Here is a 19,138-nt window from a genome sequence, read left to right as displayed (position 1 = left end):
GACGTGCGACAGTGATGCATGACACGATAGACGATAAGAGCGCAACCATCATATCCCTACATTTTGCCTTGAGGACAAATCTCTCTCCGTGACATTAATTACATTTAAGGACGATAATTTAGTCCGTCAAATTTTTGTTCTAAGTTCCGTTAAATACTTGATGGGCAATGAATCTCAATGTAAGTAAAACGAATTTAACCCCAAAAGTAGCAACTCTGCAGTCTTACAGTATGTGTAATGTCATCTAAATAACACAACGGTCACGTGAAATAGGTATCCATCTCTTTCTTATTCAATTAACAAAAAGAGACAGATGTTTTAAACGAGCAACGACCAAAGCTTAAACTTAACCTGATCACATGATATCACAAAGTAATTAGTCTAAACTAATTCTAATATTCTTCTAAGAAATCTTCAATAGTGTCAACTATAGCTTTTGGATCGTTCAAGTGAATGTGGTGCGTTCCTTCCACCTCGACAAGTCTCACGTCAGCTCGTTCCTTCATTTTCTCAATCACATCCAAGTAATAGTCTACCCTCTCCCATCTCTGTCCAGGCAAAGCCCTTATATTCAGGACTTTGCACCTCACTTTTGAAGCATACTCCAAAGCGGTTTCAATCGACATCATGGCCAGACCAGACACCTTAAGCCTAGGGTCCCTTTTAAAGAGATAACCCCCCTTTTTCACATGCGCCGGAACGGGGCACATGCCTCTCTTCATAAGCGTTTCACTATTTTCTCTAGATATCGATCCTTTGTACGCATCTACAACTATATCGATCATTTCATCGTAACTGTAGCTGGGTATTTTATCGTCATTAAGCTTCTCATATTCCAAAAGTTTGTCTACACTCCATCCCGTAGTTTTGACCATGGAAGATGGTTCTCTAACGGCAGGACTAGCGATGTCTATGCAGATAATCTGTTCAGTTTCCTCGGGGTATGACGCTGCGTACATGAAACTTAAAGCTCCTCCGAGAGAATGTCCCATGAGACTGATCTTCTTCCAGCCGAAATGCTTCACTATCCGCCTTAAGAGGACCAATCCGTCCCAGAAAATATAGTAAATCATACCAGTGGGATAGTGCGAAGAGAGTCCATGGCCTGGTAGATCGATGCAGAGGACTGAAGTGGTGACTGGTAGGAGTGGTATGAGGTTGTCATAGGTTCCTGCGTTGTCCTGCCAGCCGTGTATAGCTATTATTGGCTGTTTGTTCCGCGGACCCCACCAGCGGCCAGCTACGTGCCCCCATGGTACCGGAATCTCGATTTCTTCGACCTTAATGCCTGGTGGAAGATCTGGAACAAGACAAAACAGTCTTTACCTCATTGACTGCCAAAGACCTCAACTGATACGGGCGGCTACAGCCCAATATCCACCTTCGTGCATTCCGATAAGATTCAATTCATGGCGCGTTCGAATTTAAATGTACTTTGTACTTGGAGATGAAGTCCTTCGACATTTGTTACTATAGGTATTACAACAAGGTACAAAGTGCAACTTCAATCTTTTGCGGAATCGAAATACAGCATTCAAGAGTTTGAAGATAACGTTACACTGATTTAAACTTTCACGATTTTTACACATTATTAAATTGTACAACGGGAAGCCATTGAAATCAAAAAACATAGTAATTTCAATCGGGACGAGGGTTTCAAGATCTCATCCACATGGAATCCAGTCATTAGTAAATGTAAACGTAAACGAATATCGACAGTCGATAAATCGAATATCGTTAGTGTTGTGTGTCGACAGAGTGACATCCCTTATCCCTAGTGCGCAAAACGTTCAAGTTGATAAACAAGACCAAGTGCGGGTAGTTCGAAAACCTCGCGCGGTTAGAAGATGCTGATGTCAACTTAAGCCAGTCTTCTCCGAGACCACGGGGACAACGCCGTCCTCGAAACGTCGGAGGTAAGTCTTAAAACATACATACGCGATTAAGTCCCGTTGTACAATTTAATAATGAAGATAACGTTACCAAGTAATGTGTCATTCTATGGAACTTGCTAACTAAGTAAACAAACCGCCATATTGAAACTGTCAAAAAATATGAAAAGTTAGCCGCGTAGCTGAAGACACGGGTTCGATTCCCGGCTCGGCCACCGGTGTGTTTGGTCACATTTTCTTTGGTGTATGATATCTATTGCAGTTTATAATTTAAATATAGTAGTGTCGTAGTACGACTACTTAAAAAAGCGGCCAAGTGCGAGTCGGACTCGCCCATGAAGGGTTCCGTATTTAGGCGATTTATGACGTATAAAAAAAAACTACTTACTAGATCTCGTTCAAACCAATTTTCGGTGGAAGTTTACATGGTAATGTACATCATATATTTTTTTTAGTTTTATCATTCTCTTATTTTAGAAGTTACAGGGGGGGGGGGACATACATTTTACCACTTTGGAAGTGTCTCTCGCGCAAACTATTCAGTTTAGAAAAAAATGATATTAGAAATCTCGATATCATTTTTGAAGACCTATCCATAGATACCCCACACGTATGGGTTTAATGAAAAAATTTTTTTTGAGTTTCAGTTCGAAGTATGGGGAACCCCAAAAATTTATTGTTTTTTTTTTCTATTTTTGTGTGAAAATCTTAATGCGGTTCACAGAATACATCTACTTACCAAGTTTCAACAGTATAGTTCTTATAGTTTCGGAGAAAAGTGGCTATGACATACGGACGGACAGACAGACGGACAGACGGACAGACAGACAGACAGACAGACATGACGAATCTATAAGGGTTCCGTTTTTTGCCATTTGGCTACGGAACCCTAAAAACAAATCAACAAATCAAAATATTCTCATAATATAATTTGATTTGTTCCCTAGTTAGGTAGATAATAGTTAGTTACATACATATTGTTACAACTATAATTTTTTATACACATTTTAGACCTTAGTTCCCTAAGTCCTTATATGATTCCGTATGGGGGCACCTGTATTCCTAAATCCATTCTTCCTTCGCTTTAGGTTCTGTAGATCCCTGCTTTAAAATGGTGACGATATTAAATCGCATCGTTGATAACGCCTAATAAATTACTTATCAACATTGTACAGATAGTGATAACAGATGCGCTTGTACTTGCGCAGTTTGTGATTATTGCAATCATTATATCCACAGAACATAAAGGCCGAGCCACACCGGCTGCGTGTGCAGCACACTGCGTGGCGTGCGCTGCGTGACGTGCGCAGCACCCCTGTCACACCGGGTGACGCGCACGTCACGCAGCGCACGCCACGCAGTGTGCTGCACACGCCACGCAGGTGCACGCTGCAGCTCAGTCATGCGTGCAGTAAAATAAGATACTCCTGCGACAGTACCTACATCATGTTATTATAACTCCCGTTGCAAATGGAAGCAGCTCACCTAATGCCGCCATTGCAATTATTACACATATAACATGCCTGGTTAATACCTAACATCGATTTGTTCCCACAGGCCAAATTAAATTTATATTTATAAGACGTATTTTTTTGTAATCTTTGTGCTATGTTGTAAATATAAATTCGTATTGACAAACGATTTTAATTAGTTTTTCTTTTATCACTGAATCCATATTAAAAACCAGCACGCGCACCGACCGAGTTGTAAATAAATACAAGCGAGCTGCGCGTGTACACGCACAGCACCTATGCAGCACCGAGCTGTGCGTGTCCGAACCTGCTCGGTTCGCCCTCTCATAGGGAACGCAGTTAAACACAACGTCATCACTGCACGCAACGAAGCGACGTTGCCGCTCCGCTGCGTGGACGCATGCACGCAGTACGCAGCCGGTTTGTCTCGTCGGAGCTGCGTTGCGTGCAAGTCACGCGTACGCGCACGTCACGCACACGTCACGCAAGCGGTGTGTCCTCTCTTATGAGTTTTCGTATTCTACAACGCAGCGGGACGCGTACGTGCACGTGCACGTCTACGCATACGCAGCCGGTGTGGCCTGGCTTTTATCGTAGTCGGGGCAACGACACGATTTATTTACATATTATGTGATACCTGCTTATGCTGATAATGTCAACTTAATGTAGGTACCACGTTTAAGCACGATGTAGACTGGCTGGAAATGTTGGCCCGCGCACGCACACGTCACGCAAGCGGTGTGTCGTCTCTCATAAGCAACTGTATATTACAATGCGTACATTCACGTCTACGCACACGCACCAGGTGTGCACACTTGCACAGGCCTCTAACCATAAAAACGCCTAATAAATTACTTATCATCATTGAACAGATATACTATAATACTAAGCCTATTAGATGTTAATATTATCTAAGTCTAAAGTGCAAATTAGGAGTTTGAAGTTTGCCCATAGTGGTGCAATTGATATAGAATGGATTACTTATGATAATAAAGATTTTTTTACAAGGTTGTTCTGTAAGTATCATAAGGGAATAGATAACTAGACCTTACCCAACATTATATAAAATCGAAGGCAAGTTATAATGATTTGGATTTTAAATAACTTTTAGGAAATTTAACATTCCTAAATATGATATTTATTTATTTAACTTGTAGGTGGTGTGACTGTGTGAGTGTGTGATAAGTGACCAGAGGCACATTAAGTCATAGATTGTTAATAATTTAGTATCTCTACATAATAATATGCATTAGGTACATAGTGCCGAGTCTGTCACCTCGCCAATAAAGAAAGGGCCAACCGCAAAAATCGAAAATACCAATTTCGTTATCTGCCTCTCTCTCTACCACTCTCGCCTCTTCGAGCGATAGAGAGCAGGGATGTTGCGGATGCCGATTTTTTGACATCCGCGGATGCGGATGCGGATTTTTAAAGGCTCACATCCGCGGATGCGGATGCGGATGCGGATGTCAAGATAGGTACATAAAAAACGTCAAATATTACATTTTAGTAATTTTTATTTCAAAAAACCGGCCAAGTGCGAGTCGGACTCGCGTTCCAAAGGTTCCGTTCATTAAGTTCCACTCACGCTTGACTGCTAATTTCTAATAGGTTTTTTTGGCTAATGACTAAATTACCTAGCAGTCTAGCACTTACGCCGATGCTAAGACGTTCCTGTACCGACCTGTTCCACATCCGCATCCGCATTATATCCGCATCGATTTTATGCGGATGCGGATGTAAAAAATAATGCGGAAGTTCCGCGGTTGCGGATGCGGATATTCGCAACATCCCTGATAGAGAGGCAGATAACGAAATTTAGTTTTCACCTCAGCAGCTCGAACAAGGGTACTTTGCTACTTAAAAACAGTGAGCAAAATCGCATTTTGTTCACTGAGTGAGACAAAATGAGCAAAATGCGATTTTGCTCACTCAGTGAGCAAAATACGATTTTGCTCACTGTTTTTAAGTGAAAAGTAGGGTTCGAGCTGCTGAGGTGAAAACTTAATTGTTGGTAAACATGAGTGAATAGAGGTAAGTGCTGAAGAAGGAATACATTTTTCGGGTTCTTTAATATGTTCTCACTGCTGAGGTGAAAAGTTTTGTGAACTACACGAGATCAAAGTTATTTACATCTCGTGCGCTTTTGAGTCCCTTACTACGCTCAAGATTCTAAATTAGATTCACTCGCTACGCTCGTGAATCTAGTATAGAATCTTTCGCTTGCACGGGACTCAAAATAAGCACTCGAAGAAATATCAAACTTTGATCTCTTGTTGTACAAATAACTATTTTCGGTTTTTGCGACGACTAGGTCTTCGCGCCTACATTTTTTGAATGTGCCGGCTTTTTTCTACTGAATGAAATTGCTTGATAGACTTGGTACATATTGTCGCTCGGTACATATTGTACAATCGCCATCAGATATATCGGAGCGGCTAAGGCGCTCACAAATATGTGAACACGCCTCTATTGTCAGGGCGTTAGAGTGCATGTTCAGATATTGTGAACACCTTGGCCGCTCCGATATATCTGATGGCGACTGTACATACACATTTTGTTTAGTTTGGGGCTAGGTTGATCTAGCTAAGACTACTCAAATATTTTCAAGAAAAAAATCAAGTTAATAATTGTTAACTAACAATATTAAACAACACGTTCACAATCCATGTTTCAAAAACCTGTTATAATTATCATATACGAGTAGCAACAAAAACTCTGTTCCTAAATAACAAACATGTCTTGAGCTATTGACTCGTACAGTTACAATACAAGTGTTATGTAAAAATCTATTTTATGCAAGCAGCAATACTAATAAACAACATACTTTATTAACATAAATACAATAGTCTACTAATGACTCCATTGAAAATACGAAAGTACATACTAAACAATCAAAAATAATAGGATTTCTTTGTACTTAAAACAATTTAGATTATGTGCAAGATTCTTATACAGAATAATAGAAAAATAATTGAAAATATTTTTTCTATGATTATTTTATGATCATACTATACTAATGCATGGTCTTAGAAAATGGTTACAAATTTACCAAACAACTCATCGATATTAAACTTTCGTGAGACATATTTTAAACTGCCCCTAACAACCCTGCCCGAACATGTCGCCAATATCGACTAAAAATTCAAGTGAGTGAAACATTTGTCGTCTAAACAGTTCAAACTTCAAACAACTCATGTTGTTAACACAGTTAATTTTTCAACAACAAGTTTTTTTTTATAAATCTTAACCATATAAATGTCTCAGGACACACAAAATAGTTTTTACAGTACATATGGGGCTACTTTTCCGCACTAGTGCGTAAAATAGCGCTTTTCGTGCGATGTCGAAACTTTAAAGTGCCATATGTACTGTAAAACGTTGTTCGATACACGTGCGAATAGGTAATTCGCAACTCGTGTCGATTTAAAACACTCCCTTCGGTCGTGTTTTAATTTATCGCCACTCGTTTCGAATTTCCTCTTTTTCGCACTTGTATCGAAAATAACTATTACAGTACATATTTTACAGTACTAGTGCGTAAAATAGCACTTTTCGTGCGTATGTCGAAACTAATTGTTTAAAATTCGAATAGAAATTGTAAAGTTACCTTGCAGACCTCGCATCTAAATATATTTGGTCATGATATTTTGAGTTTTATTCACCAGTACTAGAGTTCACTTTTATTAGCGATTTCATCAAGATGTAGCTTTATTGAATTATATTTGAGTGATATAAAGTTAGAATGTAACTATGAGATCCTCGTATTTGAGCCCGTACAAGATTATAACCTTTTTCATGTAATGTCATTGAGTTTTTCTTTATTGATTTAAATGCCATCTAAATGAGTGGCCATCTAAACCTTACGGTCACGTGATCGCCTTACGCTGTCTCGAGTTTATCATTTTTTTCCCCACCTCAAAAAGTGCCCAGCGCCGCTAAAGAAGTTTTCACTTCAATTAGTTTATTGCACACAAAACAGACAGAACAATACAGAAATTGATGTGACATCGGGTAGGTGCATAGCATGGGTTAAAAAGTACAGAATTTCCAGGGGTCCCCGCACTAGGCTAGACCTGTAGACCGATTGTACATTTGTATGTCATGTGTGACATACAAATGTACAATGTACAACAAAGTATATGTAATTACAAACTTCAGCTCTACGTATTGTGCCTGTCTGTTTTAAGTTTAAATCAGGGACTGAAAAGGTACCATTAAAAACGGTTTTGACCGGTTTTTTAAAGGTACCCGACCGTTAAAATAGCATTACGGTACCGATATCCAAACGGTACCTTTAAATATAAGTATTTTTTATAAGTATCCGACCGTTAAAGTAGCATTCTGGTAACGGTATCAATACTTTAGGTATCCAAACAAGCTTTAGTCCAAACGGTACCGTTACATACAAGTACCTTTACGGATTTTTTTATATGTATCCGACCGTTAAAGAAGCATTCTCGTAACGGTATCAATACTTTAGGTATCCAAACAAGCTTTAGTCCAAACGGTACCGTTACATAAAAGCTGACGTCCAAACGGTACCTTTAAATAAAAGTACCTTATCGCGTTTGATCTGATACCCCAATTAATGTCTGCCGTGCACTTTTTCATAAAAGTCGTCATGGGTGTCGTTTTATAGGTTACAGAGAGTGCCGGTTTCGAAAATGATGACTATTTTGGAATCCAACATGTCTGCCGTGCAGCCCGTGCACTTTGTCATAAAAGTCGTCATGGTGTCGTTTTATAGGTTTCAGGGAGTGCCGGTTTCGAAAATGATGAATATTTTGGAATCCAACATGTCTGCCGTGCACTTTGTCAAAACTCAACAATACGCGTTTTCCCAGAGATAAAACCTAGCTAGATCGATTTTTCACCCCCGAATATGGGAGTTATATAGCAAATTTCATCGAAATCGTTAGAGCCGTTCCCGAGATCCCCGAAATATATATACATATAAATATATAAATAAATAAATAAATATACAAGAATTGCTCGTTTAAATGTACTTAAATAATTATTAGATTTATTATACTGAGCAAGTGCTTTTAAGACAACGAACGACGAACATACATTAATTATGCATTAATTTAACTTTACAAAACATAAGATAATAATTTCAGTGAAATGGTGAATAATTACAAAATCTTACGATTGAATCCTCCCAAAGCAAAGTGATTCCTTTTGAATTTAGCAGAGACCGGCTTACTACAAAGACTGCGAAACACCTTCATCTTGTAAAATAAGCGTCCCAAAGCAAAGTGCATCCTTTTGAATTTAGCAGAGACCGGCTTACTACAAAGACTACGAAACACTGAACATTGAATAATTTTACGGTTTAGACTCACTTGTTTTAAGTCACTCGCGCGACATGTTAGTGCTTGAGAAAGGAGACCTAGGCTCTCCGAAACAAGTCGCGCGAGTGACTTAAAATAAGTGAGTCTAAACCGTAAAATTATTCAATGTTAGTATGTCTCACAACAGTTTAAATTCGACTACGAAACACCTTCATCTTGTAAAATAATCTGCAGCTATTCATGAGCAAAAAAGAAAGAACACGAGAATAAAGCCCAACGCGCAACGTGTCGCGTGACGCAAATTGCAATAATCAATAAAATCATAAAATGATTAAAATTCGCCATTAATCTAGTCGACGACGTCGGTGGACAGCGATTAACAAATCTCCGCTTCGCTGACGACATAGTTTTGTTTTCGCCTTCAGCTACGGAGCTCGGCGTCATGCTACAAGACCTAAGCAGGGCGAGCCTTGAGGTAGGATTAATGATGAACATGTCAAAGACCAAGCTTATGACTAACAGTCCAAAAATAATAGTGGTAGTGGATGGAGAAGAAACGTCATATGTCCAAGAATACATTTACCTGGGCCAAATAGTCTCTTTCCAGGCACGACAGGACAAGGAGGTCGCAAGACGAACCGCAAGTGCCTGGAAGAGCTATTGGTCTATGAAGGAGCAAATGATGGCCTGATGGGAGATTTCCCTATCTCTTTAAAAAGAAAGCTCATGGACATGTGCATTCTTCCCATCCTGACCTACGGAGCACAGACTTGGTCTTTGACAAAAGTTCAGAAATCCACCCTTAAGGTTTGTCAGGGCGCCATGGAGTATTCTCGGCGTGAAGTTGACCGATCGCATCAAAAATACTGTACTACGCTCCAAAACTCAAATAGCGGACGTAGCTGAAACAGCCGCCAAGCTGAAGTGGGACTGGGCGGGACACGTTTGTCGTATGCCTAAGGATTTGTGGGCCAAAATAACAACCAATTGGGTCCCACATCAAACCCGGGGTCGCGGCAAACCTCGACCGCGTTGGCGGGATGACCTCGACGTGACCTCGACGCCATTGACAGGGACTGGTGGGAGACGGGTCAAGACCGGGATACGTGGAAAGGGAGAAGGGAGGCTTTTGCCCAGCAGTGGGACACTCTAGGCTCATATAAATATAAAACTAAAAAAATATCTAGCTATGAAATTCCTACCTAGCTACCTGCTATGAAATTCGCCAAGTCGCCATATTTGATAATTTGATTTGGCACATTTTGTTTTATATACCGTAACAGACGGGCGTACCGGACCGCGATCTTGGTCCGGTTTGAGGCCATTCGATCGTGTGTAGAGTAGATCGCCGTACGTCCGTTAAGGCAAGTTCAGACGGGATAATGTTTCGCCCAATCATCAAGACCTATTCTAGACTTATAATATCTAGTGTCTCGTCTATTAAAATAAGGTCTAATCCACATCTTTCGTTTCTTAGTGACAATTTATACCACCGCATGCGCTGCGATTGCTTTGCTTACCGCAATCCGCATCATGCATTTCGCACTTTCGCATGTTGGATTCCAAAATAGACATCATTTTTGAATTAGGCACTCCCTAAAACCTATAAAACGACACCCATGACGACTTTTATGACAAAGTGCACGGCTGAAATGTTGGATTCCAGAATAGTCATCATTTTCGAAACCGGCACTTCCTGAAACCTATAAAACGACACCCATGACGACTTTTATTACAAAGTGCACGGCAGACATGTTGGATTCCAAAATGGTCATCATTTTCGAATTCGGCACTCCCTAAAACCTATAAAACGACACCCATGACGACTTTTATAACAAAGTGCACGGCAGACATGTTGGATTCCAAAATAGTCATCATTTTCGAAACCGGCACTCCCTGAAACCTATAAAACGACACCCATGACGACTTTTATGACAAAGTGCACGGCAGACATGTTGGATTCCAAAATAGTCATCATTTTCGAAACCGGCACTCCCTGAAACCTATAAAACGACACCCATGACGACTTTTATGACAAAGTGCACGGCAGACATGTTGGATTCCAAAATGGTCATCATTTTCGAAACCGGCACTCCCTAAAATCTATAAAACGACACCCATGACGACTTTTATGACAAAGTGCACGGCAGACATGTTAGATTCCAAAATAGTCATCATTTTCGAAACCGTCACTCCCTGAAACCTATAAAACGACACCCATGACGACTTTTATGACAAAGTGCACGGCAGACATTTTGGATTCCAAATTAGAGAGACAGAGACAGATGGCCTCAATTTGCAAACTTCGATTTTTGCGGTTACAGCCCTGATTTCAAAATTAGAAAAGCGGTTTTTTTCGGTCAGGTACCTTTGGGTACCTCTATCTGAAACGGTCAACCTTAACGGTACCGTTTAAAAAGATACCTATTAAATGTTATTTAATTGGGTACCGTTACTGTTGGATACCTTTTCAATTGATACCTTAATTTTAGGTTACCGTTCTTTTGCCGCTTCAATACCTATTCAATTGATAGCTTTATTTTAGCTACCGTTCTTTTGCCATTTTATTCGGGTACTGTTATTGTTGGGTACCTATTCAATTGATACCTTTATTTTAGGTTACCGGTCTTTTGCGGATTTTCAGTCCCTGGTTTAATAGTATTAATCTATTTTTTGTTTAGATTAGTGGCCTTGAATGTTTGCCTATACTCGTGACTCTAACTAGTTAAGAAAACAATGAAGTTTTAGTATTTTTTGCCACGAAAGTAATCATTCAATCATGAATACATCTTTTGAGTTAAGTACATATACAATTATACAAAGGTATTACAGATAAAACAAAAGTAAGATGTGAAAGAAAATCGTTAGTCATCTTTATTGCAAGCACATGATTAGCGTGACATTATCTTGTACGCGAGATCAACTACACATCCCTATTTAATTAATTCAATTTGACAAAGGCGGGTAGTCTATCACGGGCGAGATACTGTCGCACCCCTCCTGTGCTAGGCCTACTGGTGCAACAGTGCCCATAACATGAAGAAAATTAAAAAAAAACTTGTAGTAACAAAAAAGTGTGATGTTCTAATATTAACAGATAGATTGGTTTAGGGATTTTAAGTGTAATTACCCACTACTGCTATTCTGTACGGTTACAGATATAGTTCGTTTTTTTAGCATTAGAAATAAGGTAAACAATCTTGATGTGTCTTTTAATTGAAAAACACATTTTAATAATAAGTTACCGCAAATATGTAACAATTATGAATCTAATACGATCATTTATATTCTTCTGCTTTCATAAGTAATAGTTTTTGATTTTTAAAAAGCGTTTTTCAATTAAAAGACATATCAAGATCGCTTACCTTGTTGCAAGGTCTTTCTAATGCTAAAAAAGATGAACTATAGATAAGCCACAAAGTTTGGTTTTAAATTGCTTGTAATTTTTGCAATCATATTGAAAAGGTCTTAGTTTAGAGATTGTATTAAATTTTCATAAAAAGATCCACTGAGAAATGAGAAAATTAAGCATTTGTATTAAAAACAAGCATCTACATAGTTAAAATAGACGAAACAACAAAACTATTATATAAACAGAATCAATTTGTTAGGGAAACAAATTTAAAAAAAAAACCGTATTAAGTATATTAATATTTACCTTCCACGATTTTATGCCCGTTAACTTTTCCTTCAGCCATTTAGAGAACTTTATAGACACACTAATTCAACATAAACACAGTTTCACCACAGGTCAAAGTGCAGTTTTATGGAAAACGCTAATTTATTCCATTTCCTTGCAAGCGAAGGTGACCGCCGCGCGAGAAAGGTTACGGAACTAACCCCGTTCGGCGGATGAGTAATTAACTAATATAATAGTGTGTGCGCGTCACACGTCGGCGAAGTAATGCAACGATAATATGGCAAATTTATCGATTTCCTATCCCATTATCACGCCTCGAGCAAGTGAAGTAACCATGCATGACAGACGAACGGGCGCCTAGTGTCACTCACGTCACGACACGATTCTGTCAGTGTCACATCTATGTCACATATGTGTCACATCACTCACCTCTGTTTGAGGTACCGTTTTAACTGTGCTCTGTGTATGAAATCGGAATAATATCCGATTAGGCGTTTTTGCAGGTTCATCTTTCATTATTAGCCAGACGAGCATAGATGGTAAGATTCTATAGACGTGCGCGAGCGTCCATGAGGGACAAAACATACGCAATGCGACACTGATTGGTCGAATTAATTTGTTGCCCACCATAATACATACTAAATTTACGGTGGGGAATAAAAAAAACAACGGGTTGCACTCCGAGAGTGCCGGCAGAAGTGAAAACTTAATAACAGTTTTTCGATCGGTCACGTGTCCGTCTGTCGCGAGTTTAACATTTTTTCCCCACCTCAAAAAGTGCACAGCGCCGCTAAAGAAGTTTTCACTTCAAAAATGTGAGACTGTGACAAGGACAAACAATAATAGCGCTTTCGCTGCTACTCCTACTAAAAGATACATAAGACTATCCCGTTCGGTCATTTCCCCCCAACCCTCATGCCTCATGCCTGATCCAGTTTAATTTTTATAGCAATCCCTGACTGTACTTTTCTTTCATACACATCTAGACAATTCTAGCAAACACAATTAGGTTGCGTCGATTTATTACAGAGTTCCTATGGCCACCACCCATGCCATGTCCATCATCAGATCAGTTCGATTGTAACATAACCCACCACCACCCAGTTATAGCCTGACCAGTAATATATGATAATTGTCAAGAGGGCGCTGTTATTCTCATGTATAGGGTGACAATTCAGTGTAGTATGAAATAATTAGTTCCAGTGAAATTCCGCAACATGGCGCACCCTCAATAGATCCTGGTTCACCTATACCAACTCGCATAGAGTTAGACCAAGAAAAGTCTGCAGCGATTTTGATAGCCCACGCAGTGAAAGTGTTATTTACACGTCATAAATTCATAGAAGTTTGACGTTTAAAATGACACTTGTACTGCGTGGACTATCAAAATCGCTGCAGACCTTTCTCGGTCTGACTATATATGTATGAGAAGTAATGGGAAGTGGCTCTAATCTATAGCTGGTCAACCAAATCTTGTCAGTAAAAAAGGCGCGAAATTCATATTTTCTATGGGACGATATCCCTTCGCGCCTACATTTTTCAAATTTGCCACCTTTTTCTGTCAGGATCTGGTTGACCAAGTATAGCTTGCAACATTTGAAAACCATAGAAGTTAGGATCCTATACATAGAAGGTAGCATCCTATAGAAGTGGTCTACGCGTGCCTCCGTGAGGGACAAAACATATAAATTCGACCAATCATAGCGTCGCATTGCGCCGCTATGATTGGTCGAATTTATTTGTTATGGTGGGCAACAAATGAATTCTACCAATCACGGTGGTCAATTTACGGTGGGGAATAAAACAAGATGTGAGACTGTGGCAAGGACAAACAATAATAGCGCTTTCGCTGCTACTCCTACTGAAAGATACATAAGACTATCCCGTTCTGTCAGTTATCCCCACCACTCATGCCCAATCCAGTTATACTAGATTCATGATCCTATAGAAGTGGTATACGCGTGTATCCGTGAGGAACAAAACATGGGCAATGCGACACTATGATTGGTCGAATTTATTTGTTGCCCAGATAAAATAACCCATACCCCATACTAATTTACGGCGGAGAATAAAAAAAATGTGAGACTGTGACAAGGACAAACAAAAATAGCGCTTTCGCTGCTACTCCTACTGAAAGATACATAAGACTATCCCGTTCGCTCATTTCCCCCACCCATCATGCCTTATCCAGTTAAAATACTAGGTTCATGTTGAAAACAAATAAAACGAATGTTAAATAGAAATCTGTTTATTTCTAATTGATAGCTTATTCACCTTTCCTTACAGCTATTTAGAAATAAGACATGAATTAGGTACCTACATTACGAAAATTCTAATTAAAACTATTAAACAATTTTGAAATCTAATTCGTACATGGGGCATAGTAAAAAAAGGCTAACACTAATACTTTCTCTAATACATTTCAAAATGTTTTTAAAATTTTCACGAAATGTACGGCCCGTTTGACAAATAATATATGCATCCTGAGGCAGTTTTAGATATAATTTAGGATCCTTTTTAATAATTGTAACATTGACGTATAATATCTAAGGACGGGCTAATGGGGCACTAAAAAAATGGTACTGATAGTTCAGCGGTGTTACTTACGAATTCCAGCCAATCGTGCAATCTAACGCAACTAGTTGTGACCAATAGCGCGCGTAATGCGAACTCGTCAACCAATCGCGCCGTGATGCGAACTCATCAACCAATCGTGTTGTAGCGATTTCACACCGCTGTACGCTGTCATGCCTCATTATTATTGACCGTAAAGCCAGTCCCTAGATATCTATGTCAATGAATTGCAATTAATGCCCGCAGTACGTGCTCAAATACACAATAGCTATTTGTTTACAATCAAGCACACAATACAATACTTTCTTAACCCTTCAAACGCTGTACGTCAATGAATAAACGATCGCTATATAACAAACTCTTGTATTATTTAGGTTTCTAGATTGGATTGTTAGCAAGCTGAACTCTTAGTGTAAGGCCTGAGTGGACGCTCGAGTTGGGCGTGCAGCGGGGCGGGGCGTGCGGCGTGCATGTTAAACAAATGCAAGCGTATAGGAGCGGCCTTAGTGCACGCTGCTCACATCACGCGTGAGCCCACAGCCACGCTGCACGCGCCGCCGAACGCTCCGCTTCGAGCGTCCACTCAGGCCTTACACTTAGTGTTGACCACTTTACTAAATAGTATCCAAAAAATTAATAACGATAAAGTACGTATCAGCGATTTATATATGACCAATAATCATTGATCACATCAGTTTACATGTTTATTATGCTATTTAGACAACTACGTGGACATCTGTCACTACTCGAAACAACTAGTCTCAGTTTTGAATTGATACTTGATCTTAACCTCGTAAAGCCCAATGTGCATTACAGTGTACACTCCGTTTCAAAGAGAAGAGAATCCGTTTCGTTTAGATCCTTTCATACCAATGAAGTAACATTTCTTTCGTTTCATTGCTTTCCCAAAAAAACGAAATTCATTCCAATTTACTATACGAGGTTGAAATTTAAAAAAAAAAATTATGGTGGGCCTTACGAGGATACGAGCTTTTTTAAGTAAGCATATACTTCCAATAATTTTAGTGTAGTTGCCAACAAACAACCCTAAAACATTTTATTTATTCTACTGGAGAAATCATACATTTGTATAACTATTATTTTAGCACTGCAGTAACCCCTTATTTGATACTGATTAAGAAATAAAGATTGTAATATTTGTAATTCCAAGCCTTAAAGAAAGACTAGCCAAAAATACAAAAATAGTAAAAAAATATGTGCATTCTAATGCACATGACCAAATAAAGGGTTAACAGATTTGCCATAAGTGTATATTATTATAACATGTATGTATATAACATATATGTATGAACATTTTGCCACTTACACATATTGTTGGATGATAATTAAACAGAATGCACTAATTACTTACACAATATTATCAGAATAATTCGTATAACTATCATCGAAATAAAATGTCAAAAAATAGGAAATTAATATCGCAATTTAGGAAAAGTATGGTAAAACCTATTGAGTACCTATAGTTCTATGCTCAATCAGTTTTCAATTAAATTTTAATTAGATACTTTATAAATCATATTCATATAATAATGGAAATTCAAACAAACCAATATTCATCATCGATTTGAAAATACAACTCCGTTATAGAAAAAAAAAGGCACAGCCCTTAGCAACCTTTATGAACAAAAATATATAATTTTAATAAAAAAAACGTCTTTCGAAATACGTGGAAGTTGTGAACTTAATACACCCTGGCTCAACCACACATCTAGGGCTGCAAAACTAATTAATGTTTCACGCTTCAGACAGTAAATGTGTTCCATGCAGGGCTCGGAAACCGTTTTATTTATCAAACCGGTTACGTTCATTCACTCGGGAACGAAAAGGATTTCGTTTCCGTTTGCGGTTACCGGTTAAAGAACTATTGAGATACTGAATTATGTCAAATTCGTTCGCCTTCCGTTTTTTTGGGACGAAATTAACCGGTTAAATTGAAAATATCGAAGCGAGATAGATAGAATAAGTATTCCTATCTCTTTCACGTATGTCAACGAGTTTAACCGAGTCTCCGAAAGCCAAGGGTAACCGGTATTATATCGTTCCTAGCGAACCATAAAATTCCGTTCCCTCTTCTTACCGGTTAGGAGAAAGAACGTAATTTTTTAGTTCGCGCTCCATCAATTAACCGGTATTTAATGAACGAAATAATATAACGGTTTTGGAACGATATTAATAGATTTTTCAATACCGGTTCCGAGCCCTGGTTCCCTGATCCAAGTTTGATACCGAACACTAAAGGAAAGAAATTCAGTCTGAGGAGTAGGGTTCATTTAGACAGCCCGAGAACTCGCATGCAAGTTTAGTTACATTGCCGACTATTGAGGGTAGGGGTAGGGATCAAATATGTTCGTATTTGTCATGCTATTTCAGTCAGTCTCAGTACAAGGTTGACTGAAGTAGCATAAAGTAGTCTCCGCGAAAATACGATGGTAAAATTGGTAAAAGATTATGCACAATGTAATGAAACACGCATGCGAGTACTCGCACTGTAATGAGCCCTTATTTATTGCCCTGACCATTGGTCCAGTTAACAATTCACGAAAATAATCCATCAGACATTTACACCAAGATCTTGAATAATTCAAGTTTTTGGCAGGCAATTATAGTTTTCCTTAAGAATAACGCATACATTTTACGTGGCTAATTATACATTTACTGCCCTCAAAAAACATCACTGCCAGGGTGAAAAATTGTTTTCCACAATAGTTTTTTTAAATTTTGAGATTGCACATTAAGAGAAGCACACTTTCTTCACCTCGGACTTTCCCTTGTTGTTTCTCGATACCTCATAGTAGTGGGACACCTGGTCGATATGTCCCAGCGAGTCGATAAACTCCTTGTCGTGCGTGATAATGATAAACATGAAGTTCTTCTGGCCCATTCGCTCTTGGACTATTTCGTTGAGCGCCATGCACAGGTATTTTATGTTTTCCTGGTCCAGGTTTGTAGTTGGCTCGTCTAGTGCTAGGACGCCGAACCTGAGAATAGAAAGTTAGAAGTAAATAATAGAGTAAAAGGCTTGAAGATTCGACTCGGAGGTGTAATCTAAAAAAAAACGGTTAAGTGCGAGTCGGACTCGCGTTCCAAGGGTACATTACATAATTTACGTTTATGTGAAATGTGAGTGAAATGTCTTTACAAAACCCGCATGGGTCGGATCAAAAACGAAGTAATTAAGACCGAGTTAGGCTTGACATTTCTAATAGGTTTCTGTCATCTATACTATAGGTAAAGAACTATTTTGTGTATTTTGTTCAAAATTGTAGACCCAATAGTTTCGGAGATACTAGAACGGAGAACCTGGTGCTGAAGGGTACGCTAAGCTTTTGAGGTAGGGAGTCCTAAAAACCATTCATATACCCTCAAAAATTAGGCATGATTTTGCAAAAATATTACGGAGCAAAAGTATGGGAAAAGAACAGCAGGAAAACCCAAAACGAGATGGTCAAAAGACATTATAGACATAGCCGGTGAAAATTGGGCAATTAAGGCCAAAGACCGAGATAAATGGAAAAACATGGAGGAGGCCTATACCCGACAGGGGTCCTTAATATAAAATATATATAATGTAATTAAATATATTTAAATTAGAGATTAACACATTTAAGGGATAAAAAAGGCTTTAATAATAATAATAAATTGACATTGCAATCCCAAACACACATAATCTTCAAAGTACAATAGCAGAAAAGTTAACTAAATATATTGACCTTAAGGATGAAATAGCCAGGATGTGGAAACTCAGAACCGTTACCATAGTTCCTATCGTTTTGTCCACTACAGGTGTTATCCCACAACAGCTACATGCCTCCATAAAAACCCTGTCTTTGCCGCCGTCTTCATATGTAGTAATGCAAAAAGCAGTCATTTTGAACACATGCCGAATAGTTAGGAAATTTCTTCAGAATGATCTACAGCTCCCTAATACACAGAATCAACGTCCATCTGTCACATAAACTCTACCCGGATCAAACCAAACCCAAAACGACCAACACCTAGAAGATTAATATGAGATGCACTTGGCTTTGGCCCGTGCATCCCATTACACCAGTATTTTATGAAATGCTGAGAAAATAAAAGAAATAAGAAAAATAATAATAATAATGCCTGCTGAAACCGGTTTATGGGTATCTATTTATGTACCCATGAATGGGTTCCAGCAGGCGTTCTACATGACATCAAAGCTCTCCAAACGGCCTCTACGTGTTGGATCTATATCCCCACGCACGCCTTATAAATGAC

General features: G+C 38.9%; 2 protein-coding genes across 2 annotated transcripts in view; both read right to left on the bottom strand.

Moving 5' to 3' along the window:
* Positions 1-348: 348 nt before the first annotated feature.
* On the bottom strand, positions 349-12,542 carry LOC134652841 (probable serine hydrolase). Its single transcript, XM_063508031.1, has 2 exons — positions 12,320-12,542; positions 349-1,300 (listed from the first exon to the last, which is right to left on the bottom strand). Exons 1-2 carry the CDS (start codon positions 12,357-12,359, stop codon positions 393-395), a joined length of 948 nt encoding a protein of 315 aa, XP_063364101.1. The 5' UTR covers positions 12,360-12,542; the 3' UTR covers positions 349-392.
* Positions 12,543-17,543: 5,001 nt separating this feature from the next.
* The window catches only part of LOC134652804 (DNA repair protein RAD50-like), a 32,001-nt gene continuing 30,406 nt past the window's right edge, over positions 17,544-19,138 (bottom strand). The window contains exon 22 of the mRNA XM_063507970.1: positions 17,544-17,874. Coding sequence (XP_063364040.1) covers positions 17,628-17,874 — 247 coding nt within the window. The 3' untranslated portion in view covers positions 17,544-17,627. The remainder of the gene's footprint in view (positions 17,875-19,138) is intronic.

This window comes from Cydia amplana, chromosome 12 (genome assembly GCF_948474715.1).
Source record: "Cydia amplana chromosome 12, ilCydAmpl1.1, whole genome shotgun sequence".
Taxonomy (NCBI): domain Eukaryota; kingdom Metazoa; phylum Arthropoda; class Insecta; order Lepidoptera; family Tortricidae; genus Cydia; species Cydia amplana.
This window is presented reverse-complemented; position numbering and strand designations above follow the sequence as displayed.

Bases quoted from the DNA above. Each gene is read 5' to 3' on its own strand.
- LOC134652841 (XM_063508031.1), bottom strand. From the start codon at position 12,359: ATGGCTGAAGGAAAAGTTAACGGGCATAAAATCGTGGAAG. The intron at 1,301-12,319 runs GTAAATATTAAT...GTCTTGTTCCAG, and splicing joins CGGGCATAAAATCGTGGAAG to ATCTTCCACCAGGCATTAAG.